Below are 26405 nucleotides of genomic sequence, written 5' to 3' on the forward strand. Positions count from 1 at the left end.
AAGTTACGTCTGTGTTTGTATATCTGGATGGCCTCGTGGACAAATCTTTGGTAGTATCCAGGAGGTTTGCAAAGTCCCTTGGTATCTGAGAACACAATGCCATGAGAACCAGCAGTATTATAACAGTGGTCAGCAACGGCCGACGAATTAGTCTTGCCATGTTTCAAATCCGACTTGTGCTCGCGAATGCGGTCAGCAATGTGTCGTTTCGTTTCCCCGATATAGAAGTCACCACAGGTACAACTCAATCTGTAAACACCAGGGTACTGTAATTCAGGAATGGCGTCCTTTACGGATGGGATCAGATCACGGAGTTTGTGTACTGTATTGAATCGGACCTGGATCTTGTGTTTGTTTAGAATTTTGGAAATCTTTTTGATAACGCCTGCTATGTATGGCAACATGATGGTTTTGATCGGAGTTTCAGGTGGTTGTTTCTGCATGGTGGGAGAAACAGCTTGGCGGATAATGCGGTCAGAGTATCCGTTCATCTTGAGGGCCCGATGTACATCTTTTAATTCACTGGCCAGGTGGTGTTGGTTAGAGATGCAATGAGCCCTAAGGTATAGTGTTTTGATGAGGGAATTCTTTTGAGCCGGGTGGTGGTGGGAATCAGGCTTCAAGTAGGAATCTGTGTGGGTGGCCTTCCTGTAAACAGAATGACCCAAAGAGCCACATCCAAGAATGGTAGCTTGCCATCTTTCTCTACTTCCATGGTAAATTTGATGGATGGGTGTCTGGAATTGATGTGGTCCAGGAATTGGTTCAATGCCGGGAGGCCATGTGGCCAAATGACGAAAGGGTCATCGACATATCTCTTCCACAGGGAAGGACGAAGGGTGGATGTCTGGATGGCATCTGATTCAAATTTCTCCATGAAAACATTGGCTATCACTGGTGACAAGGGGGAACCCATAGGGGTACCCTAATTTTGTTCGTAGAAGGTACCATTCCAGGTAAAGTAAGATTTGGTGAGGCAGTGCCTAACCAGAGCAGGTACATCAGGGTTCAGTCCATGTTGGAAAAAGCCTTCAATTATTGTTATGGTGTTAGGCACTGGGGCCTTGGTGAACAGGGAGACCACATCAAAGCTGACGAGGACATCATCAGGAGACAGTACAATATCCTTGACCATAGAAACCAATTGGGTTGAGTTAAGTACTGCTGGAGTGATCTTGCCAGTGAAGGGAAGCAGAGTATCTGATAGAAAACGGGCTAGCTTGTAGGTAGGTGAATTGATTGTGGACACGATGGGCTGTAGTGGGGTGCCTTCTTAATGGATCTTGGGAAGACCATAAAATCTGGTAGGTCTTGCAGCCGAGGGTTTTAGGGAGGGATGTTTGGTTGGTTCGATTAGGGAAGTCGAGCCAGTGATGATCTTGTTGGTTTTTATTGTTAGGCTGTTAGTCGGATCACTTTTAATTTTGGAGTAACTGCCATCGTTGAGTAGGTCCTGGATTTTGTTGCTGTATGAGTTTTTATCCATGATGACAGTAGCATTGCCCTTGTCGGCCGAGAGAATGACTATATCATCCCTCTTTTTCAAATTTTTAAAAAATTCAGAGCGTTCGTTTTTACTAATGTTGCTAATGGGTTTCTTAGCATTCTTGAGAATAGTGGCTATTTCAGCTCTCGCAACGTCCGCTTGGATGTGTCCCTATGCCTTTGAGGGCTACATCGACCTGAGAGATCACATCCTCTACTGGTATATGTTTAGGGGTGACAGCGAATTTCAGCCCTTTATCCAGTACCGTTTTCAGATTTTCCGAAATCGGGATGTTATTCTGATTGATAACGATCTTGTTAACATCCAGCTTTGTGATGTGTGGTTCTGGTTTTTTCGTGTCTCTTGGGACTTCTCTTTACTTGATACAGCAATTTTGCTGTGACGGTTTCACCTGAAGACAGAAGCTTGTGTTGCATCCGAAACGTCGTTATTTAATTTATTTGTTTTCTTTTAACCTACGTGACTTTACCGAAAAAACCAAAGAGTATGAATCCTTGCAGTCACGAAAGTTTCAAATCGAGATGCTCAGTGTCGAAACCGGTCCAGGGTTTGTTTGAATTAAACCAATGCTGCTGAAATGATGCACTCCCAGGAGGCCGTGTGGCTGATGGAATGTGTAATATACATATTAACGATTTTTATTGTAAGTAGAGTCACAAATATGGGGATGAGGTGTCTTTTTCACCTTATTTGTTGCCCAACTCATAAATACAACCTCAAGCATGCAGCGGATTTTGGCTAAGCCATCGAACAAAGATGGTCACCGCATCGCGTGCTTTCAGATGTGCTTCTGCAGCCGTCTGAAACGCTCTTCCTTCTGATATTAAAAAGCCACTGGAGCGATGCACTTTTCAATGTAGATTTGAAAGCTCTTTTAGCTTTTTATGTTCAGTTTGTTGTCCTGCCCCGCACCTCCAATTTGTACGGTTGGCTATGTACGGTGCAAAAAAAGTTAAACTTACATGCAGATAAACGTACATACAGTTCAACATACATATAAATAAACATACATACAGATAAACGTGCATACAGGTGGCGGCTCAGTGGTCGATCTTGCGGCTCGCAATCGGAATGCTGCGAATTCAAATCCTCGTTGGGGGGTTCATTGACCTCATCTCATCATCCCGATGGGGAGATCAGCAAAATGAATACTGCTTTGTGGGTGGGTGGGGAGGGAAGCCACCAGCAGCTGTCATATGGAGAAATTAACCCAACTGTCATAGGAATGTATAAAGTTCCATCACTGGCTCTGCGGGGGGCTGTAAACAGGATGTGTGAGCACCGATGGCCCAATGCTCAATTCAGTCAGGAAGTCGCTTTGACTTTTGATTATAAAGCAAAAGAGTAATTGACGTGTAAAGTTGCGCGCACTGTAAACAAGCGATTCTCTGAGCACGTGCATCGACAGCCATCGCCGTGGTTGTAATCACCCCGTGCACTGTTTGTCAGCTCATGAGGTGTAAGCAACATCGCTCACACGTCGTATTTCTTTAGTCTATTTCTTTTTTTTTTTATATAAACACAGTTGCTGAACACAGACCTAAAGACCCAAAACATGAAATGGCCAGCAACAAACAGCACACTATTAACGTGGTGATAGTCAAGAATGGGAGGAGGAGTGAATGAGTGAAGTTTCACGGGCGCGGTAACCGTGGCGGCAGCAGCAGCAGCGATAGAAGAGTGCAACGGAGGTGACTGCGTATGCCACTGGTGAGCGAGTGACGAGACTCAAGTGGTGAGTGCTCGATCACCTCTTAGCCTCTGCTGCCTTTCATTCAGCGTGAGGTGTCACACCGTTAATGCTGAACACGCAATTAGCGGGAGGACGTTTTATTTACAAAAAAAGAGTGCTGATATTTTTATAAGCCGGGCATCGACGTTGTGTATCGATTTTCCCCCTATTTTGCGCTGTAGACAAAACGTGGACGCATTTCTGAGCCAGCCCTAGGCCTATCGGAACTGTGCAGCATCCAGATTGTTCACATGAACAATAATCTTGTTGAAGCTGTATGCCATTGTTGGTATTGATGTTGATATGTTTTTTTATTGTTGTCAATGTTGCGGATGTTGTAATGCCATATTATAGTTGTTGATGTGTTTGAGTGAAAGTAGGCCAGTGCGTGTCTTTGGGGAAGAAAGGTCAAGAAATCCATATCGCTTGCGACCCACTTTAGTCATATCTCACGAAAGTGCACGAGCAACGCTCGTTCTGAAATTAAGTTCAATAAGAAAGTGGTACAAGGTCTTGGCCCATTGGCCCAAATACATTCCTGTTTCCCCCCAAATATGGATGATGGATGCCCACCACTGGACTGTTCGTCCAGGTCAAACCCATGTCAAACCCATTTCAAACCCATGTCAAACCCGGGTCAAACCCAGTTCAAAGCCAGGTCAAACCTAGGTCGAAACTCACGTCAAACCCATGCTAAACTCAGGTCGAACCGAGGTCGAATCCATGTCAAGCCCGTGTCAAACCCGTGTCAAACCTAGGTCGAACACATTTAAAGCCCATGTCAAACCCATGTCAAACCCGGGTTAAACTTAGGTCGAACCCAGGTCAAACCCATGTAAAACCCGGGTTGAACCCATGTCAAACTAATTTGTTGCGTAGTGGCTGCTGTGTCTTTGCGGTGGCTGAGCGAACGGCTATTATTGGTAAATGCCGCGCAGATTTCTTGCTCCTTTTCAAGGCTGTCACGAAGCGACTCCCCCCCCCCACCTTTGCTTGGCAGCGCTCTTCTAACGGTCTCCTGCCAGATGTCACGGCTAAACCCCCTGGCACGGGGGGGGGGTGTAAGCTACCGCACCCCTTGTTTTGTTGGTAACTGTAGTTGCAGGCCGAGATTCGTTAATTACTCTCGCACCCGTAATTTAAGCCGACTGTTGATTGACAGCGGCAACGAGGGCGAGTAAAATGGCGCCGCTCGGCGGCAGCCACCGCAGGTAAAAACCTCGTTCAGCACGACCGCCATTATCGGAAGAGGAAGAAGATGAAGAAGACGATAAAGAAGGCCGGTGCTTTTGTTTACACCTCTTTACGTTCATCCGGTAATCCGGCACTGCAGAAGGGGGGGAGGCGAGGGATTGGTGGATCGCGCACGCTCGTCAAACTCCCTCCCAGTCCGCGAGCGTCGAGGTTGCCACCTTCCCTTGGCTTGCCAGGGTATGGTGCTATTACAGCAAATGGGTTAAATTCCATCTGCATTCCATGTGTTCGGATATTGAGTGTGATAACCCCTCGCGCGCGTGGGATTTCTTCATAAAAAAAATCAAAGCTCATTCATGGAGTTAGACGAACATCCCAATGTAGGAGCACAGAGCTCGGGCGATTGTTGGTGGAGCGCCGGGTTCTGGCTTCCTTTCTCCCCTGCGCCTACGTGAGGGAAACTGCGACCTTTCGCGAATTCTACAGCAGTGCCTTGAGAGACGCGATTTGCGCGATTGATAATGCTATACACACACGCAGACAACTGTAGAAAATTAGTAGAAAATTGGATTTTAATTTTTTGTCAAATGTAATTACAATTTAGCACATTCCTAAATATTACAGCAGTGTGGCCAAATATCTTGAGTTTTTTTGCTTCTCGGGTGAAATAATAATGTCTTCCTGGGGTGCGTATCCAGGCTGCAAATTTGCGTCATATATAAATCACAGTCAAAGAGCGATCGATTTGCAAAGGTCACGAGTTCAAAGCCTAGTTGGGGGTGTTGACTTGGCCCATAATGCCTCCCTCCAGGGTCGGTAAAATAAAGTACAACGTTGTGGAGAAGTAGCGGTGGTTGTCCTACAGGTCGACTCGCACCCATCATCGGAATGTGGACATTGACACCACTGGCTCAGCCAGGACTGTGAATAGGAGATGAACACCAATGCCTCAATGTTCGTTTGAGCGTGGGAATCATGTGGCGTATCATCTTGTGGCGTATCATCTTGTGTGCGAGTGTGTGACCTGGGTAGCCATGTGGCTCTGTTCATCTATTGAAGTCGAAGGGTTGGGTGACTGTGTGTGTGTGCTTGTGTAGTGGTTAGGTGTGTGCTAGTGCATGAGGTTGCGTGGCTGTATTTGTGTGTGCTAGTGCAGGAGTTGGGTGGCTGTGTGTGTGCTAGTGTGGGGTTTTGTGGCTGTGTGTGTGTGCTCGTGTTTGGAGGCTGGATCATGTAGCCCGCATGCCCAGCCACCACATGCCCAAGCAGCATCTGTTTGGCCAGATAGAGGGGGGCTAAATGGGCACGACACGGGCTGGAGAAGAGATGGACTGATGGGGTACTGCAGGATCTGGAGCTGAGTGGACTTGCCGATCGGCCTCTATGGAGGAATCTCGTGAAGGACGCTACTGGGCAGTTGGAGGCAGTCGCCCTCCAAGAACAACGGAGGACAGAGGAGCGATGCTCACAACAATGAGCGGAGCGCTGGGTGGCTAAAACACAGCAAGTTGGCACAGTCGGGGGCACAGGTGGTGCACCGGCCAGTGATCTCAGTCAAAGCATGGCACTTGGGTCTGTTCTGTGACCTCCTGCCAGCGAGCCTTCGACACTTCACGTGAACTCAAGGTGGACTTAGCTTGGCACAAGCGTCGTTGTTGTTGGGTTGTGTGGCTGTGTGTGTGTGCTGGTGCATGGGGTTGTGTGGCTGTGTGTGTGTGTGTGCTGGTGCATGGGGTTGTGTGGCTGTGTGTGTGTGCTGGTGCATGGGGTTGTGTGGCTGTGTGTGGCTGTGTGTGCTGGTGCATGGGGTTGTGTGGCTGTGTGTGTGTGTGTGCTGGTGCATGGGGTTGTATGGCTGTGTGTGTGTGCTGGTGCATGGGGTTGTGTGGCTGTGTGTGTGTGTGCTGGTGTATGGGGTTGTGTGGCTGTGTATGTGTGTGCTGGTGCATGGGGTTGTGTGGCTGTGTGTGCTGGTGCATGGGGTTGTGTGGCTGTGTGTGCTGGTGCATGGGGTTGTGTGGCTGTGTGTGCTGGTGCATGGGGTTGTGTGGCTGTGTGTGTGTGCTGGTGCATGGGGTTGTGTGGCTGTGTGTGTGTGTGCTGGTGCATGGGGTTGTGTGGCTGTGTGTGTGTGCTGGTGCATGGGGTTGTGTGGCTGTGTGTGTGTGTACTGGTGCATGGGGTTGTGTGGCTGTGTGTGCTGGTGCATGGGGTTGTGTGGCTGTGTGTGCTGGTGCATGGGGTTGTGTGGCTGTGTGTGTGTGTACTGGTGCATGGGGTTGTGTGGCTGTGTGTGCTGGTGCATGGGGTTGTGTGGCTGTGTGTGCTGGTGCATGGGGTTGTGTGGCTGTGTGTGTGTGTACTGGTGCATGGGGTTGTGTGGCTGTGTGTGCTGGTGCATGGGTTTGTGTGGCTGTGTGCACGCGCGTTCTAGAATGGCAGAGTTCTTTGTGTGGCTGCGGGCACACCCACCCCCACCACCCCCACATCAGTGGCGGCTGCTGCTGATGCAGGCGAGTGAGTGGGGAGCGATGGCCGGGGCTGGGATTAGGCCCAGGAACACACGGAACGAGCCTCTTGACAGCTCCTGGCTCCTCGCCCAGTCTTCCCAGAGCCTGGACAGTGTAACTCACCCAATGATTTCACACACACGCAAGACGGGCTGTTGCCCTTCACTGTACGCTGCCGTGTGTTGATGGCGAGCGACGAACGCGCGTTCGGCCAAAGGTGGTGAGAGAGAGGCTAAATCTGCCCTCGCTGGCAAAACGGATCGAGTTTGGCAAAGGCAGAGGGATTGGTCAGCAGGACATTGACAAGGCGCGCGTCCTCTCTCTCTCGCCTTCGTTACCGGTCGAAGGCTCCCCCCCCCGTTTTTTAGTGAAAGCCACCAAAAACAGAACGAGTTTACATGGGGCACGCTGGATCGAGGTGTGTGTGTGTTGTGTGTGTGTGGTTCGTGTGTGGTGTGTGTGTGGTTCGTGTGGTGTGTGTGGTGCGTGTGTGTGGTGTTGTGTGGTGTGGTGCGTGTGTGTGGTGCATGTGTGTTGTGTGTGGTGCGTGTGTGTGGTGTGTGTGTGCGGTGCGTGAGTGTGGTGTGTGTGGTGCGTGCGTGTGTTGTGTGGTGCGTGTGTGTGTGTGGTATGTGCGTGGTGCGTGTGGTGTGTGGTGTGTGTGTGGTGTGGTGTGTGTGTGGTGTGGTGTGTGGTGTGTGTGCGGTGCGTGTATGGTGTGGTGTGTGTGTTGTGGGGTGGTGTGTGTGGTGCGTGTGTGGTGTGTGTGTTGTGCGTGACATTGGCTTCCTGCCAAGTGTGGGGAATGCGCATGGCTGCGCGTGCGGGTACATGGGGGAGCGGTGGCGCGGCGGTTAGCGGCACTGTGCCGTGAACCTGGCGATCCCGAGTTCGATTCCCGCCCACGGTTAAGACGCAGAGATGGATATCTGAGACGATTCTGCGTCCTTCCCCTAGGTCGACTCGGCCTCGAATGAGAATCTGGTTCGGTGCGTAAACATCCTAAACCCGCCGTGTGCCCGTACCGGCCGCCTTCAGGGGTATCCGCTCATGGCACTTGCCCCAAAACATTCTGTTAAGGTCGCACTGCACAGCGGATCTCCTTGCCTGCGCGTGTGTGTGTGTGGTGCGTGTGTGTGTTGCATGTGGTCGTGTGTGTGGTGTGTGTGGTGTGTGTGTGTGGTCGCGCGTGTGTGGTGCGTGTGTATGGTCGTGTGTGTGTGGGGCGTGTGTGTGGCGCGCGTGTGTGGTGCGTGTGTGGTGTGTGTGTGTGGTGCGTGTGTGTGGTGTGTGTGTGTGGTGCGTGTGTGTGTGGTGCGTGTGTGTGTGGCGCGTGTGGTGTGTGTGTGGCGCGTGTGTGGTGTGTGTGGTGTGTGGCGCGTGTGGCGCGTGTGGTGTGTGTGGTGTGTGTGGTGTGTGTGGCGGGTGTGGTGTGTGTGGTGCGTGTGTGGCGCGTGTGGTGTGTGTGTGTGTGGTGTGTGTGTGGCGCGTGTGGCGCGTGTGGTGTGTGTGTGGCGCGTGTGGTGTGTGTGGCGCGTGTGGCGCGTGTGGTGTGTGTGTGGCGCGTGTGGTGTGTGGCGCGTGTGGCGCGTGTGGTGTGTGTGTGGCGTGTGGTGTGTGTGTGGCGTGTGGTGTGTGTGGCGTGTGTGGTGTGTGTGTGGCGCGTGTGGTGTGTGTGGTGCGTGTGGCGCGTGTGGTGCGTGTGGCGCGTGTGGTGCGTGTTGCGCATGTGGCGCGTGTGGTGTGTGTGGCGCGTGTGGTGCGTGTTGCGCGTGTGGTGTGTGCGTGTGTGGTGTGTGTGGCGCGTGTGGTGCGTGTGGCGCGTGTGGTGTGTGGTGCGTGTGGTGCGTGTGGCGCGTGTGGTGTGTGCGTGTGTGGTGTGTGTGGCGCGTGTGGTGCGTGTGGCGCGTGTGGTGTGTGCGTGTGTGGTGTGTGCGTGTGTGGTGTGTGTGGCGCATGTGGCGCGTGTGCGTGTGTGGTGTGTGTGGTGTGTGGTGTGTGTGGCGCATGTGGCGCGTGTGCGTGTGTGGTGTGTGTGGTGTGTGGTGTGTGTGGCGCGTGTGGCGCGTGTGGCGCGTGTGGTGTATGCGTGTGTGGTGTGTGGTGTTTGCGTGTGGTGTGCGTGTGGTGTGCGTGTGTGGTGTGCGTGTTTGGTGTGCGTGTGTGGTGTGCGTGTGTGGTGTGCGTGTGTGGTGCGTGTGTGTGTGGTGCGTGTGTGTGCGTTACATTATTTTCATTTGCGCGTCTCGAGGTGGTGATGGTTCGCGCACCTGCGCTGCACGAACCCGGGGACCTGCGTTTGATCTCTGGCCGTGGCTAACGGAAAGTGGCTTCGGAGGGATGATCTGAATCGGTCCACGGTTTGACCACGGGCCCACGGATTCCACCCAACACACTGCTCTCGTCCAGCTCGGCGAAAGTGTGGTCTCGCAATCTCCGTGAGAAAAACGCTCGTTTTTTATGGCTTTCCGTGTTCCAGCAATGTTATTGATAATGGGCTGCAATTGACCTGGAATGAATGGTTCTTTACGATCTTCGCCCGTAGCTCACGATCGCTCCCAAGCGAGGTTCCATGTGACATTACAGACTAATGGCACACGGGTCTCTGTGATTACAATTGCTGCACACCTGGTGCAGCGTGGTTGATGGGATGTGTACACAAAAATACTTACGTTTTTTTTCATTTGGAAGGATATGTATTCTCCACAACGACACAAATTATTATTTTGTGTTGTGTATGATGCAGATTTGTGTCAAACTAGAACCCCGATCGAGAGAGAGGGCCCTTACCTATAAACACCTGGGCAGTTCACCAGCATTGGTTCAAGCAAGTCTGACCGCTGATGAGACACTGGATGTCAAAACCAGTCCAGAAATGTTCTGTAGTTGCACTCCCAGAAGGCCGTGTGACTGATGGGACGTGTTAAAACATACATGTTATATGTGGTGAGGCATATATGTTATATGTGGTGAGAGGAGGCGTATTGTCTGCGTATTGATGTTGTCACTGCCTGTCAAGTTGGTTGCGGTAGATACATGCACTTCGCCTGGGACAAGCGTCGCGGTGACGTCAGCGCCACTTAGTGGTAGACGGAGGTTACTGGCGTTATTGTTGTTGGTGCACAACGCTGTGCTTGCTGTCAAACAAAACGCAATTTTTTTTCCTGTGTTGATCAAAGACAACACCGGGCAGGGAGGGAGGGACTGCCTGCACCCTGTTCAGCCTAGTTCCTGGCCCCGCCAAAACAAAGCAGGGTGGCCTTACAGTGTGAGCCGCTGCAAGTAAGCGGTTTCACATGGGGCTCACCAGACCCTCCACTCCCCAGAGTTATTCGCTCACTCGGCTGCGTGTTAATGGCTGCCGCACTTAACCACCCTGACAACTCGCCGGTCCAGTTATTGCCTGCTGCTGCTTTCAGAGAGTTCTCACCGCAGAGATTTTCAGCTTTCCCGAAGCCAACCCAGCCCAGCGCAGCACGTCCGCCGAGACCGCAAAGTCTACAGAAATGTTCGGAGGACATCGTGGCACCTGAGCTGTTGTCCAGGTTATTACTCACGGTGTTTCCCCATTAACCGGCAGAGCGAGCAGCGGGTTTCCAATCGGCTTTGGGAGATCCGCTCCAGGGTTGCTAACACGAATAAAACTTTGTGGGGGACTCAAAAAATGTAACTGAAACTAATTTAGTAATTAACAGGTAAGGCCCACTGAGCTATATGGCTCTATTTCAGGAGCTTCATGGCCACAAATGATAGCTCAACAAAGTGGCTTATCGTGTGGAAATTTATAGCAGCCAAATACTCCAAACGCAAGTTTCTGAATGTGGATGGAAAAACCGGAGGACCCGGAGAAGAATGCACATGGGGAGAACATGAAAACTCCAAATATACGGGCATCAGAGTTGATATCGAACCCACGACATATTGTATACCAGTCAAGGTAGTTAACATCTGACCACAAACAGTAGTTGTCCCGTGGATTGACTCGCTCCCATCATAGGAATGTGTAATGTACACCACTGGCTCAGGATTGTAAATCGGAGATGAGCACCACTGCCTCAATGCACATTTGAGCAGAAAATCGCTATTGGCGCTGGAAATGTGTGTTTACCCAGGGTAGATTCACCGAGCCTCGAGACTCTTTTTCGCTTTGATTTTGCGGCCGAGGGCAACGCGGTTCCAGTCAAGTAACTTACTGATTGCAAGTCATTTTTTTAAAATGTGGAAAATGTTGACAGTGCGACGCTGGCATACGCTGAACGGCCTACTCCAATTGACGCCATGGGATCTTCAATGTCCACTGTGAAGCAGGCGGAGGCGTGTTTACGCTGAGCACACAGCCAGGGTGGGCCCCACTGAATTCGAACCCTGAGCCTCTGCAATAAAAAAAAGTTAAGAATGGGCAACAGTAAGATTCGCATTGACGAACCCCAATCTCATATATACATACACCCCACACTGCACCCAAAACTAGCTCTAAATCCCTCACCGTAGCTTAACTAATAACCACAGTTTTTTATAATTATGTAACCATTATCCACATACTTGCTTGGCACACCACCAAACTCTCGTTTCTCATGCCACACATTGCTTCTGACATCAAACCGATGGCCTCACATTGGGACAGCTCTCTTGCCCTTTGCCTCTATTTGGGAAAATTAGTCTTGTTGACTTCTGGATTGGGTGGTAAACATCTGGGCAGAAATGCCGAGTGGCTGATGAGATGTGTAAAACTAAAAAAAACCTTATATTTTGTACGTGGAGAGAGATATGAGAAGGAGGCATTGGCCTTTTCTTCATTTGTATGGAGTTTTAACAAAAACGCAAGAGGGCTACAAGTTGTATGTTTAACGTTATAAGCCAATCTATGGCATCCGAGGGTGGTAGCTGAGTGGAGTTGTCCACTTGTATTGGGGTAGCTCAGTGGACGAGTCTGTGTGTTGTATTGGTGTATCTTAGTGGACTAGACCGCTTATTGTATTTGGGGTAGCTGAGTGGCCTACTCTGCTTGTTGAATCGGGGTAGCCGAGTGGACTAGTCTGCTTGTTGTATTGGGGCAGTCATCAGCGATGTGCGCCTGATGGATCGCCTATGCAGTGTGGCGGAGTCCCTGATCGTTAACATTCATGGAGGAAATTTCCGCACACATTATTTTCCATCCACGCGGTGGTGGTGCGTGACGGTGGTCGGGATACGGTGGTGCTGGTGGTGTGGCGGTGGTTGGTACACAGTGGTGGTGGTAGTGTGGCGGTGATTGGGACGCGGTGGAGGTGGCGGTGTGCCGGTGGTTGGGACGCGGTGGTGTTGGTGGTTGTTGGGACATGGTGGTGGTGTGGCGGTAGTTGGTACACAGTTCGGTGGTGTGATGGTGGTTGGGACGCGGTTCGGTGGTGGTGTGGTGGTGGTGTGGTGGTGGTTGGGACACGGTGGTGGTGGTGTGGTGGTGGTTGGGACGTCACGGATATTGAGAGCGGTCCCCTACTGCCGTCGGGGCAGCAGAGAGGAACCGGCACTGTTCCTGCGTGGGGCCTTCGGTGCGGTTCTTGTTCGGGATGCCACTGCCCCCCCCCCCCCCTGTGTCTCGCGCCGTTGGGTGGCGCTGGGGGTCATTCTCGGCCGACAGCGAAGTCGAGGCGTAGTAACATTTATTTATTATTTATTTTGCCATCTCCAATCTTTTGCGATATCACGTTGACACTGATGCAACGTTACTCGGATCGGGAGGTTGCCTATGGGGCAGTAGTATTGGACTTGCAGTAATCACATGTGGAATGCGCACAATTGAATCAATCGCATAGGGTTACAGGGCTGCACGGGAAGGCAGTTCCGGTGCACATTCCATGCCCTGTGCACACAAAATCTCTCTCAGTCTCTGCAGCCGTTACAGAAACTGTAGCCGCCTCTTAAGGAGGAAGGGAGGGCGTACAGTCCGTCTACAATTATCTAAAACTACAACACAAATAAGAATTAACAAAATTCACGAGCGGATAATATGCCTCCCTCACGTATCTGCCCCTCAACGTAAAAAAAAAGTATATATTTTTTGCAACCCGTTGGCCACATGAACATTCTGGGAAGGGCGGACCACATTTGTGGTGCCGGTTCAACACAAGCATAACTTTGAACCAGTTCTTCATGCTGCACTCACAGATGTTTACAGGCGAGGACCCTCTTTCTGTTAGACATGGGACCTAGAATTACATAAGAGTTCTAGATTTGAAACTTTCGTGACTGCAAGGATTACTCTTAGGTTTTTTCGGTAAAGTCACGTAGGTAAAAAATAGAAGCTGTGACTTCTTGTCTCGTTGTCTGTTAAAAACTCTAACAGATAGGTGAAATTCCTCCCCGTAGACAAAGTAATCAGTGCTTTTGAGGACAATATAAAGATACAATAATACGCCTAATTCTGCAATTGCCAATCTACAGCAACAGCTCCTCACCATTAATTCCCATCTTATGTAACTATCCTGGCCATCTCAATATCAGGCACTCTTCTATTCCAAACGTCTCAATGCTATTCTATTCTTGCATAGGGCAGCACTATGTTACAGGAGCTGAATGCCAAAGCGAGTTCTGCAAGCCACATCAAGAGGGCTTCGGGAGAGAGAGTTCGTGCAGTTTTAGTTTTCCTCCACCGTTGATAGAGCGCAGACCACACAATGATTTATGATACATAATTTTGACTGCATGGCCACAATCGCACATCTGTCGCTTGTCTTTAATGTTGCGACATGTATCGCTATGAGTCTCTATGTATCTACGTGTCTCTATGGGTTTACTCTATTGTTCATAGTTTGGTTTGCATGGGCACAATCGCACGACTGTGGCTTGTGTCTTAAATGTTTGATTCATGAGGGAGATGTGTACATCAGCCTATTGATGTTTTGATGCGGTTGCTGTTGCAATGCACGTCACACGCGTAAATACGATGCTTGTTAAACGATAACCGGTAATCTGCTGATCGCTCTCAGAACCGGTTACCGGTCCCGAAAGTCAGGAACCAATAAACATTTCCAGTCGAATTTCAGTATCAAATGCACCCATTGGCCATTCGCGAACGTACAATCCGCACGACGGCCCAAGTCACCGAGTGGTTGGTTTTCCCTCGCATCTCAGTACGAAGGTAAAGGTGCCGCCCTGCACTTGCTCGCTCGTGCCACAGCTGGTAGAAGGCCCTCCACGAGAGTGGGCTCTACAAAAGGTATCTGGGCTACTCTTCCACGCTGGGGCGGTGACAGAGCCCAGCAGTAGTGGAGGTTCATGGTTCAGGTTCTGCGGCCGCCTTGGGTAATGCTGCAACCCGGTAACCATAAATAGTTTGGATCCCCTGACGTCATTCCAAAAGAGTAGGCCCTTATGTGGCAGCGTCAGGATTCATATTTTTCAAATGCAAAAAAAAAATCAGAAAATGTCTCAATTGAGATTACGCACAGCAACAATCATCACCCTCTACTGGCAGACCAATGCCCACTTGCAGGCCAGGTGCTGAGTCACTTTGTGCCACACAGGGACAGTTGCTACTGGGCGTACCCTTTGAAATGTGTTAAAATGAGGTGTGATGTATGTCAACGATCGCGTGTAAATCGCTCTGAGACGCCCCAGCGTAAAGGAGGGTGTCTCAATTAAAAGCGAATCGTTGTTTTCACAGATGTATCACGAGCATGTTGCTTTCTTGTAAAGTAAAATATTTTGCCTGGATAATCCCTTTAGATAGAGAATCTAATTTTTTAATCCTTTATATTAAGTTTGCGTGCTTGCTTGCTTGCTTGCGTGCTTGCTTGCTTGCTTAGGACCGTGCAAATCTTTCGGTCGTTTTTTAACCCACTTCCCGTGATCCAATCGAGCTGACATTTTCCACACAGACTCGTTGTGCCAGACAATTATTGTTCGTGAAAAAAAATCCCAAAATTTTACACTTTTTAGGCAAAAAAAATGATTTTACATATATTCAAATAGAACGCATTCATGGCTTTGGCTGAACGTCAGAGTGTAAGAGCCCAGAGCGTAACCCCTCCACAGGCCGTGGCGGAGTAGCGCAGTTGGTAGCGCCCTCGCTTCCCATGCCAAAGGTCGCGGGATCGATCCCCGCGTCCTCCACAGGCGAATATATTTTTAAATCCTTTATATTAAGTTCGCTTGCTTGCTTAGGACCGTGCAAATCTTTCGCTCGTCTTTTAATCCACTTCCCGTGATCCAATCGAGCTGACATTTTCCACACAGACTCGTTGTGTGTGACAATTAATTTTCGTGAAAAATAATTTCCAAAATTTTACACTGTTTAGGGAAAACAAATTAAATATTTAATTCCCAATTGCTTAATACTGGCAGACAATCATCTGACCCATAGGTGGCAGCCATCTCAAGCCAGAGGACGAGAGGACTCTAGCCGCCACGCATATAAAGGATTTAGAGTGAAAAACTTTGTTTTTACGGGTTTACTTGTTAAGGGTGTTCAGGGCGTCAAGTGACACATACGTAGCAAACACGTGATGACATGCGTGTTGATGATCCAGCACTCATTGATTCACACAAGTCACTCATTCACCAGCAGTCAGTTACCTGCGTATCACTCTTCTGTCTCTACCCCTATGGTCACTGTTCTAATGAACTTCCATAATGGATTCCTCCGCCCATGTTGAGGACTCGGTCCACCAGACACCGACTATCATCTCATCCACACAGTGTTCAACCACCACATTGCAGGACACAAAAAGACAATAATTCACTCACCCACTCTGCCACCACACTGCAGTTCACTACACATTCTACTTCTTGTCTCTCACTACTCCACTCTGGAATTCCTTCCACTGGCTCTGCAAGGCTGTAAACCAGAGATGAGCACCGCCTAAATGCTCATTTGAGCAGGAAATCCACTTTGATTTAAGACTCTGGGCGCGAGTCTGCGTGAATACCGTGTGTGTGCACGTGTCCTTCCAGAAAACATTTGGCATACAAACCACGGAGCTCGTGCTGCACGGGCTGAAACCGGGAGAGCGATACTACATTCGCGTGCGCTGCCGGGCCACCAGCTCCCCATTTTGGAGCCCGTGGAGCGCCGAGGTTGAAATTCAGCCGCCCATCGGCATAAACCAAGGTGCGTCACTCATGCCATGTATGTGGCAATGCACGGGTGTGAGCGGTGTGAGCACTGGGCTGTCTGGCTGTGCCAGTGCAGATTCTGTGTGTTGTGGGTTGTTGACCTTGCGTATTTTTTTCGGAATTGGATATGCTGGCTTCCGATTTGAATCCAGCAGGCTGCCCTGGCTAATACTGTGGACGTGTTAATTATAACCCTGCTGCGTCCATATGCTTCACTGTCAGTGGGACGTTAAAGATCCCATGACGTCATTCGGAAGACATAGGCCGCATGGTCAAATTTTGAAAATTAGCAGGACCACCCCCCCCCCTGCAAAAGTATTGAGACTCCATGAGGCTTTCCTGGGTAAAGGAGTGTAAATATAATTATGTAAACAAATCTTCGTGTATATATGGCCCATGAATTATAGGGGTCGCTAGTGTTGTTGTGGTTAGTGTACTGTGCTTCCAACCCGATGAGCCCAGTTCGATTCCCGCTCACAGCCAACATCGGTGATGGTTATCTCAACTGGTCCTGGGCTTCCCCTAGGTTGACTCAGCCTCAAATGAGTACCTGGTGCAGAGTGTCAACAACAGCCGTCCACCCCCTTCGTGTGCATTTGTATGCGCTAACAGAATTTGCCCCAACAGTCTGTTGAAGGCTACACGGCAGACCTTTGAGATGGCCGGTTAGCTCAAGGTGTCTACGACTGAACAAGACAACCACCATACTCCGTTTTGTCTTTCACTTAATTTTATTAAATTCCTGCTCTGACATCGGTTCAAATGCCACGTGTTGATCTCACAGCACAGTGAATGGGAATTGTACGACCCCACCCCCTATAGTGGGAAATGTTTTTTTTTAAGGCTATTTGATGGCTATACTTTAAAAAAATCCCACAAGATATTTTTTCCACGGTTGTTTTCTGATGCATGGGAGCATTGCAAGAGTATTTAATTTGTTCTTCACCTTATGGTGAATTATCATGGCCCTTGATTACCCAGAACAGCCTCGTTGAGCCTCAAGACTCTATTTCGGAAGGGTCGTGCTAGGTTTTCGCAGTAAGGGAGCAACAATTGCTGCTACGTGTGTTACCAATTGAGTTAATTGCGGTGGCCTACTTTCCTTGGAATGACGTCGCAGGATCTTGAGCATCCACTGTGAAGCGGACGGCTCGTAGTGTTTTTGTCATCAATACGTACACCGCCGTGACACAGAAAACACAATCGTACTGTGTTGTGGTGTGGGTACAAATTCAAATGTAAAAGAGCATTTGATCCTACAGTCTATGCGGCTAATCGGGGGATCTCGTGCGTGTGTGTGTGTGTGCACCAATGTCTGCAGTGGCACAGTGGGCTGTTGGCGTGACACTGCTGGCTGCCGTAATGGGTGCTATGGTGACGCTGCTGTTCCTTGTCACCCTGATCGGCACCCGCAAAAGGTAGTAGAGGCAGTGCCACGTCTGGTCCTCGTCGGCCAGTGTATCAGACTTGCAGGGGCGACCCATCTCGCAGTGTATTTATACGAACGTTAACACCATCAGAGTTGGAAGAAGGCCTCTCCAAGCCGCCACCACCACCCGTCGTGCAAGGGTATCCAGAATGCCAGGAATAGGCTCCACATCTCTTTATTTTCCACCATATCCCAAAAATCTATTATGCCATAGAACATTCACACACTGGCCTCAAGCGGCAAGTACTTTGGACAGAGCTTGAGCTCCAAAACCAGCGGCATTCGGTCACTCGACTTCCCAGAGCACAGTCTAAGCGCCCACACACTTAAATGCTTTTGTCGTTCCTTCTCCTAGGTGAAAGTGCTCTAGGGTGCAGTCCCTTCTTTGCTAGCACTTCATCAACAGTCTCTACCACCTGCCCAAATCCCTTCGAGCCGTACCAAGCCTTGCCCAGGCACCACTTAGTTTTCTTTTAGGCAATACGATGCCTCTTACCTGCGTGTGTTTTATAATCCACGTGTTCCTCTTGCTTCCGTCTCGGTGTCAATTCCAAGGGTGCACCCCTCCACGCTCTTTGCGCACTCTTCAGCTTTTCTTCCATTGTCTTTGTCAACGTGTGTTGTTTCTGAATCGTGAGTCATAGCAGGTAACGTACACCAATTCACGTTCACAAGTGTAATTTCCAAATGATGTAGCCCTTATCACGAACACAACTAAGTATGCCTTAAATGCTTCTATGGGCATAAAATCGACACGAATGTGTTGTACAATAAACAATATATTAACCAAAAAAATCTCTGCTATGGATAATATATTACGTGGCCAGTGTGTCCGTGCCTCGTTGTGGTTTCTATTGAACGGCATCCGTGTGATACTGCTAAGTGTGTACTGACACGTCCTCCATGTGACCCCGGCGATTCTTATTAATTGCAGGATCAAGAGAGTATTTCTGCCGCCAGTGCCAGGACCACGCATCACAGGGATGGATCATGACCTGCTCAAGGTGGCGGCCGGGCTATAATAAACCCACGGAGCAAAGGAGCCTGTCTCATAAGCAAACGAAATCAATAAGCAGACGATAGGCCTTCCTTCCTGTGTCTTTCCCTCCACGTAAAAAAATATTAACTATTTATTTTTACACATCCCATCAGCCACACGCAGCTATATGGGAGTACATAATTTCAGCAGTATTTGTTCAAAACAAGCAAAGTGGTGGGCCGCGACTGCGGCGGTGGTGGGCTTTCTACCAATCAAAGGGCTGCAGGCAAAAATTAGCATGTCAATGCAAGATCGCCAGGCATCCTTCACGGCGAGTGCACCTAGGTGGCTATATTCATATAAGAGATTAGTATGTTAATGGAAGATCGTGAAGCAGAAGCCTCGAGGATGGCACGCGAGGTAGCTGTGTTTAATCTGTTTATGTAAAAAATCAGAGAGCCGAAAATAACAACTAACATCGGAAGGTGGTAGGCTGGGAACATCTTTGCCAGTTATGACTTAAACTGGTTAATAACGTCCTTCCAATGATTGTTCAGTTTGTACCCATCTTCTCGGCCCACCACTTGCATTGCATTGGCTGCTGACATTTGGGCTACGCCCATTTCAAACCTTTATAAGCAGTTGTCTTTAGAAGCTAACACCCCCTTTTCCTGATTATCACCGCTTGTGTTGCGATCGAAACGTTGTAGTTTTTTATTTTGTTATTTTCTTTAAACCGATCTCCATGACTTTACCGAATGATCCTGCAGTCACGAAAGCTTTAGTAGTTTGGTTTGCTTAAACAATTGGTTCAACGCAGGCAGAACTGTTTTTTTTTAAAATTAAACTAGATTGGATCGTTATCATATCCTGGCAAACAGTTATACAATCTGAGAAGTACTGTTGAGTATTATCTTGCTTTGTAGAGTTTTTGTTTAACGCAGTTGCTGAGCACAGGCCCAAAACGTCAAGCAGCCGAGTAGCAAACAACACTCTCAGAGTTGTAATAGATAAGTGTAACACGTTTTTTAAAATTGAATATTGCTATTATTCCTCGTGAAACAAGGAGATGGGAGGGAATTCCAAAGTGCTTCAGTGCGAGGGAATAAGCAGAAAGAGAAGTGTTGTGGCCTGCAGTGTGGTGGGAGAGAGTGTACATGCATGAGTAGGTGAGTGAGTGGGTGTATCGTTGTAAACTGCACGCGGTTGAGCGGATGGGTGAGTGACTGAGTGGGTGAGTGGGTGAGTGAGTAGGTGACAGGGTGTAGGTGAGTAGATGAGTGGGTTACCGAACCTCCTGCCAGTGAGCCTTGGACAATTCACGTGGGCTTAAAGTGTACATAGCCTGGCACAAGCATCGTGGTGACGTCACCACCACTTAGTGACAAATGACGGTTGTTGTGTGGTTACCGAGTGGGTGAGTGTGTGTGTCGTTGTGACTTGCAGTGTGGTGGTTGAGTCGTTGGGTGTGAGAGAGTAAGTCGGTGAGAGGGCGTATGGGTGAGTAGATGAGTGGGTGTGTGTGTTGTGACCTGCAATGTGGTGGTTAAGTGGTTTGGTGTGAGAGATTGAGTGGGTGTGCCGATGAGTAGATGGGCAGAAGTGTGTGTTTCATTACCTGCAGTATGTTGGTGGTTGGGCTGCCCATGTTTACGTGTTTATTTTGTAATGTTCGTGCAGAAAACTCCACCGGAGGAGCTGCACGGGATCTTCGCGCTGTTCCACAGCTACACGCCTGCGCGCTGCGAGGACACCGACTCGTGGGCAGAGTGCGTCGAGGTGGGGCTGGAAGGGACCAGGGAGAGCAGAGGCCATGACATCAATGGGGAGTGCGGGACCGGAGAGGGTGGAAGACTCCTGGGAAAAGCGAGGCGTGTCAGAGGAGGTGAGGAGAGCGAGGAGGACGAGGAGGATGAGGAGGCGCTAGACTCTGGACATGAAAGTTCTGCGAGCGCGGATGGGAGAAAGGGAGTGGGCAGCTTGCCGAGTAGACTGGGCTTGGACTCAATGCTCTTGCTAAGGGTCAAGGCCACTGCCACCGCATTCACTGCCGTGCAGGTGAAGGGTCCTTCGCAGGAGAAGACAAAGCATGCGGGCGTGTCCAGTGAGCAGGTTTCAGGGACAGACTTCACCCGAGAGCTGGGTGCTGGAGAGAGCCCCAAGTTTGTGGCACCTCCTCAGCAAGGCCCATCGGGCCACTGTGGGTTCGGAGCCGTGGCCGTCTGCAGTGCGGACAGGTCGGCAGTGGGTCGATGTACAGATCCGAATGGGAAAAATGCGAACGAGCCCGTCGGCATGAGGTCGGGACTGCTGGACGTGTACGCGCACGTAACCGACATCAAGGCCGACGGCAGCATCCTACTCCAAAAGACGGCGAGTGAGCCGCCGGTGCCCTCTGGGAAGGGTTCACCGGAAGAACATGGACCCATGGCCCCAGCCGTGCCCTCGGCCTCTGCCCTCTTGCCGTACGTGCAAATCCCTCTGCACTCCGAGGCAGCAGCGGCAGCGGCTGCCGAACCAGGAAACTCGCCTGACGAGCAACGGGTCGCCCAGGAGATGCCGTCCATTCCGTTGTGTTATGACACGGCCTGCAATCCACACTCAGCCAGCACGAGCAGAGGAAGCCCTCTCATGGGTGGATATGTGTCCTCAGAGCAACTGGGTGTGTTTCAAGGCCAGCCAATGGGATTGCATGGTTAAAGTGTTCAGGCGATTGCAACACTACATTGGATCCATAAGATGGTATCTCTGTAATTAATGTTGGCTTGCACAGACACCCAGGGCTTTACGCGCTTGGGCCGGCAGAGAGGTTGTGACGTGCCACCGAAATGTTATTTTTCCTCGGGGAGTGGGAGGGGGAAGTGAATATTTTTGCACAGCGCTACAGTCTTCCCAACCACATGGGTTCTTCTTACAGCAGAGACGGTCGGCATTTTGCAGTTCACACCAGTGCCCCCCCGTGTACCATCTGGCGCAGTGCAGCAGAACAACTGCTCGTGTGAAGACGGAGGAAGTGCTGAGCAGACGGATGTGACGTGGCATGGAAAAGGCACTCGAATGAGCAAGCGGTGGGGGAGAAACAGCGCAGACATTGACTCGGGTTGCCACCGGTCCTGGTGTAACCTGATTAAAGTCCGATAATTGGCATCCGTGTTCTGGGTGGCAGGAAATGAGGCGTGCCCGAGATCTGGTGCCGGTATCCTGTTGAACTTTACGGAAAGTCGAGTGACAGAATGCCTCTGGTGTCGGGGCCCAAGCTCTGCCCAGAGTTCGTGTGGCTTTAGGCCAGTGTGTGAATGTTCTTTGACATAATAGTTGTTTTTGGGATTCTGTGGAAATTCAAAACATGTGGAGCCTGTCCCTGGCATTCCTGGACACCCTTGCAAACAAGATGTTCCATCTCAAAAGATTTTTCTAAGTGGAATATATGAAATGTGTTTTCTTCTTCTAATGAAACAGGTGGAGAGGACTATCATGTACTTGAAATGAAGACACGGCATGGATTACAATGGAACTGACACACACCACGCTCCACTTTTATACCGTGCTAGAGTTGATCTTCTGGCGCAATAACGGGCCAGTTGTTGATCGACGGGAGAAATTTGGCGATAGTGGCTTTTTAACTGACGTTGGAATTATTTTAGTGATTGTTACATATACGATGCAACTAATCTACCTTATTGGAATGTACACACCTAGTTTAAACGAATGTATACGCTTTTTGAAATATTCCTCGTTTTTGGAACTCGCTTACACTAGAAACAGGCATTTTTTTTTTACAAAAAGCCGACGCGCAAATTTGTATTTTGTAAATAACTGTACATGTAATAATAGCATCCAATGCGTATTCACTGTATAACTGTATTGATAGTTTCTATAGTGCGTGTTTGTAGATAGACTGATGGATGCATGATGCACGCATCACGTTTGCATAATAGGGTTGCACACAATGCCGTGTAGATTTGTTTTCTTTTGTAGGCACAAAACGACACTTGGCAGAGTGTTGTGATTGACGGTACTGGGAAAAGAAAAGATCGTCGACCTTCGGCGCTGTGTGCCCCCGCTCCCATCTTTTGCAAGGCGACTTTTTTTCTACGTGCCGTCAAATCTCGCCACGATTATTGACCCAGTGCTCTTCTTGCGTCGTGTTGGCAGTGCGGAATTGTTGTTTTTGTACATTTCTCGTCGACGCGCGCTGCGGTGATAAGCACGAGACGTGAAGGGCAACCCCAACCCCACTTCCTTGGCAGTTTTGATTTTCGATGTTTTTTTGACCGCACGCATTCCGACACTGCAAACGAATAATAATATCCATTTCTTGAACTGGCCATGGGGGTGGGTGACTCGGTGGTACAAGCAAGCGGCTCGCAATGGTTAAGGTTGTCGAAATTGAACTCCTGAAATCAAGAGTGATAAAAAAAAGAATGAGGACCACGTTGTGGGGAAGTCAACAAGCGTGTTGGAATGTGGAATTTCCACCACTGGCTCTGCAGGGCTTTTAAACATGAGATGAACACCAATGCCTCAATGCTCATTCGATCAGGGAAATGATTGACTGGCATTTATACTGCATTAAATGACAAAATAAGATATATTCAACTTCCCACTGGTTTAAGCTCAGGGTAGAGCCAGGGATTTGTACCTAGGATTTCACAAGGGCCGGTTCAGTACTCCGATACATACTGTAGCACCTATGGCATCAGTCACCCGCTCATGACGAACACTTTGAGACTTTTTAAAACGTAGCTTCTGAGCACAGGGGTCAAATGCCCAAAATGTCAAGGTTCCAGCAAAAACAGCACCGTCAAAGTTTCCATAGATCAAGGGTTAACACGTTTCTTGCAGCTAGCAATATTATTTTAAGAGCTTGGAGGGAGATGATGAGAGGAGAGAATTCCAAAACTGTGCGAGGGAAGAAGCAGAAAGAGAAGTGTTTGACATACAAGTGTGGTGAGTCAGTGGGTGACGCGTGAGTGGCTAAGTGATTGAGTGGCTAAATGAGTTCGTGAGTGGATCCAGGGGGTGGGTGAGTATGTTGTTGTGGTGACCTGCAGTATAGTGGTTGAACAATGTGGATGAGATGAAACGGTGTTGTGTGGCTCGACAAAGAGTCAAGCGTGGGCGGCTGAATCAATGACTGCATCTCATGGGAGCGGTAACACGGTAGTGGCGGTAAAAGAGTGATGAGGAGGTGACGAATCGCCGGTGAGCGAGAGACTGGACGTGAATCGATGAGTGATGGATCATCAATCACCGTCCGCTGCTTTGAGGTAGCAGGACCTGGCTGCTCCACCACAGATATGCACCAACACGCACACAACATTTACCGTATTCACACCGCGTGTATGGTATTTGTCGGTACTGTTTTACTAATAATGTAAGGCGTTTAGCAAGCGGACATACTGTATTGAATGTACCGTGTGGTACTGGATGTATATACAGTACAGTATCTCCAGTATACTGTATGTACATACAGTATGTACAATGTACATATTTTCTGTTCATGTACTCTATATATATGAATGTATTACACAATAAACAGTACATATAAATGCATGGTTCCACACTCCTGCCTATAGGAGTTGCGCGATGCCCCTTTGGGTGTATAGGCATATGTATGAATTACATCAGTGTAAAAACTGCTTCATCCCCTGTAAGCATACTAGTGGTCTGAGTATCAGGGGTAGTCCCAGAGTTGACTTATTGTTAAAAACCGTACACTATGTTGAACGTATATAGGCATGCGATAAATTTCAAGACCATTTTAGTGTTTTTTATTAATGTAAATATGCTGCTAAAAGCAACATCCCATTAAAATGCATGTGATTAATGTATTTTTCCTGAATACGTTAAATAAAGGACTGGCATAACACTCATCCGGCCTCGTAGTTGTGACATGGCAAGTGATGGTCCCGCCGTGCATACCAGATTATTATTCCACGTCCAATTCATCATTGCTTCAAGCGGAGCCGAACTCTTGATGCTGATTAGACACTGAATGTCGAACCCGGTCCAGAGTTTGTTTTGCTTAAACCAATGCTGCTGAAATTATGGTACTCTCAGGAGGACATAGGTGGTCAATGGGCTGTGTAAAATAATACTTAAACGTGCGCTTTCATGACCAACATGTGTAGGTATGTCAACTTTTAACTATGCATTTTTTTGTTTTTGCTAAAATTGACATCCCTACACGACCTAACTCAAATGAACCGAATTATGTTCGACAGATATAATTAGGAGGCGTGCTTTGCCTGCATATTGATTTCGTTTGCTATATTTTGCACGACACTGATTAATTGGTCATAAGGGAGATGACCCCACCTCCCTCGACTCTGTAGATGAGAAACTCGGGACATGCAGGAGCCTTGAGGTGCTTCACTCACTCCGCATTGTAGCTGAGTCAATCAAACCCCACTCCACGCCATGTCATGTCGGGCCAGCGGACGCCACTCGCAGCCAAGTGGCCAGTGATGTCTCCCGATTGGCCGTTTGAAGCATTCTGAAATACCACAGCGAATGTTCAATTTGGTAATTGAGGACAATTATCTGAGACTGATGCTGGGAGCTCCGTAGCAAGACAGGATAAGCAATGCAAGAAGTTTGGAAGAAAATACAGTGCAGGTGAGTTGCTGTAACTATGATGCGATAGAAATTCAAATTACATTCAGCATAAACAGTTGCACTGGATGGGGCCGTGTGTAACAGAATGGGTGCGTCCTATTTCCGAGACCGGCATTGGAGTGGTTTCCACAATTCAGCTGACCAAGGGGTAGAGAAGGCCTGGGAGGCAGATGGTGGGAGACTGTCAGGACTGTCTCTGGGTCTATGTATGGGTGTCAATGTGAGTCTCTGGGTCTATGTATGTGAGTCTCAGGCCACACGGTGGGAGACTGTAAGGGCAGATCTGTGTGTCTCTGTGTGAGTCTATGGGTCAATGTGAGTCTAAGTGAGAGGCTGTCAGGGTAGATCTTGGAGCTCGCTGCTTGTCACCCGTGCAGTAGCTGCAGAGGGTGGAACGCGTTTGCATTGAAGTGCGGTGGTCGTGGCATGATGGCATCTTCATCTTTGATCTTGTTCAACAGCGATTCAGCTGCCAGTATTTGCAGGGTGTGCAGGCAAGGTCGCAGTGCATGACGCTGCCCGTGAAGGTTGAGACAGCAGCTGCCTGCGCCTCTTGTCACTTGCTGCAGGAGCAATTCACGAAGGGAATTAGCCCCTGGCGTGCCTGATTCCCACGGGGGTCTTGTTAAACGTCAACTGTTATGAAACCGCTAACCGTGTTCAGGCGTGCCATTACCGTTTGCGAAAGTTCGGAATCGGTCATTATCGATTCTAGTGGAATTGGAATGGTGGCTGGCAAAATGATGGTAACTTCATATATGCATATATGAAGGCTAAAGGCCCAGTCCTGAAATTGCTTTCTCATGCCACTACTGGCAACAGGGCCTCTCCTAGAGGGAGCTATATGGAGTGATCGGTCTACTCTTCCACACTCGTCGCGGGCGCTGTGGGGGGGGGGGTGGATTCAGCTGCCGCGCCATGAGATGGGATGGAACGGGCGACCTCTGGATTTGAGGTTTAGTATGTTGACTAATTACAATACTGTATTACGTGCATGTGACAGCTCAGTACAGCAATAAACAGGAAAATAATAAGCAGTAATACAACTGTATAATTAAATTAAACTTCTCTTACAAGCCAAGCCATACATATGAACAATTAGAAATAGTAACGGACAATTACAAAAATGTAAACAGCTGGAGGTTAAGGAAAGTGTTTACATGTTAAAATTGGAGTCATTGAACAGATGAAGGCTGATGACGATCATAATGACACCGTACTAGATTATTGATTAGGCTGACTGCTGATGGAACCCAACAATGTCGAAACCAGCGGTGGCCAATACACGAAGCACTGCGATCCATTATGGTGGACCTCAACGGCCTCCATGATCCACC

General features: G+C 49.1%; 1 protein-coding gene across 5 annotated transcripts in view; it reads left to right on the forward strand.

Moving 5' to 3' along the window:
- Positions 1–24323, forward strand: part of LOC144726635 (uncharacterized) — a 92266-nt gene extending 67943 nt beyond the window's left edge. For all 5 annotated transcript variants that reach the window (XM_078605374.1, XM_078605375.1, XM_078605376.1 and 2 more), the window contains exons 6-9: positions 15878–16034; positions 17361–17457; positions 18403–18472; positions 20128–24323. In XM_078605374.1, coding sequence (XP_078461500.1) covers positions 15878–16034; positions 17361–17457; positions 18403–18472; positions 20128–21147 — 1344 coding nt within the window. In that variant the 3' untranslated portion in view covers positions 21148–24323. The remainder of the gene's footprint in view (positions 1–15877; positions 16035–17360; positions 17458–18402; positions 18473–20127) is intronic.
- The last annotated feature ends 2082 nt before the right edge of the window (positions 24324–26405 follow it).

Source organism: Lampetra planeri, chromosome 24, assembly GCF_965212315.1.
Source record: "Lampetra planeri chromosome 24, kcLamPlan1.2.h2, whole genome shotgun sequence".
In the NCBI taxonomy this organism is placed as follows: domain Eukaryota; kingdom Metazoa; phylum Chordata; class Hyperoartia; order Petromyzontiformes; family Petromyzontidae; genus Lampetra; species Lampetra planeri.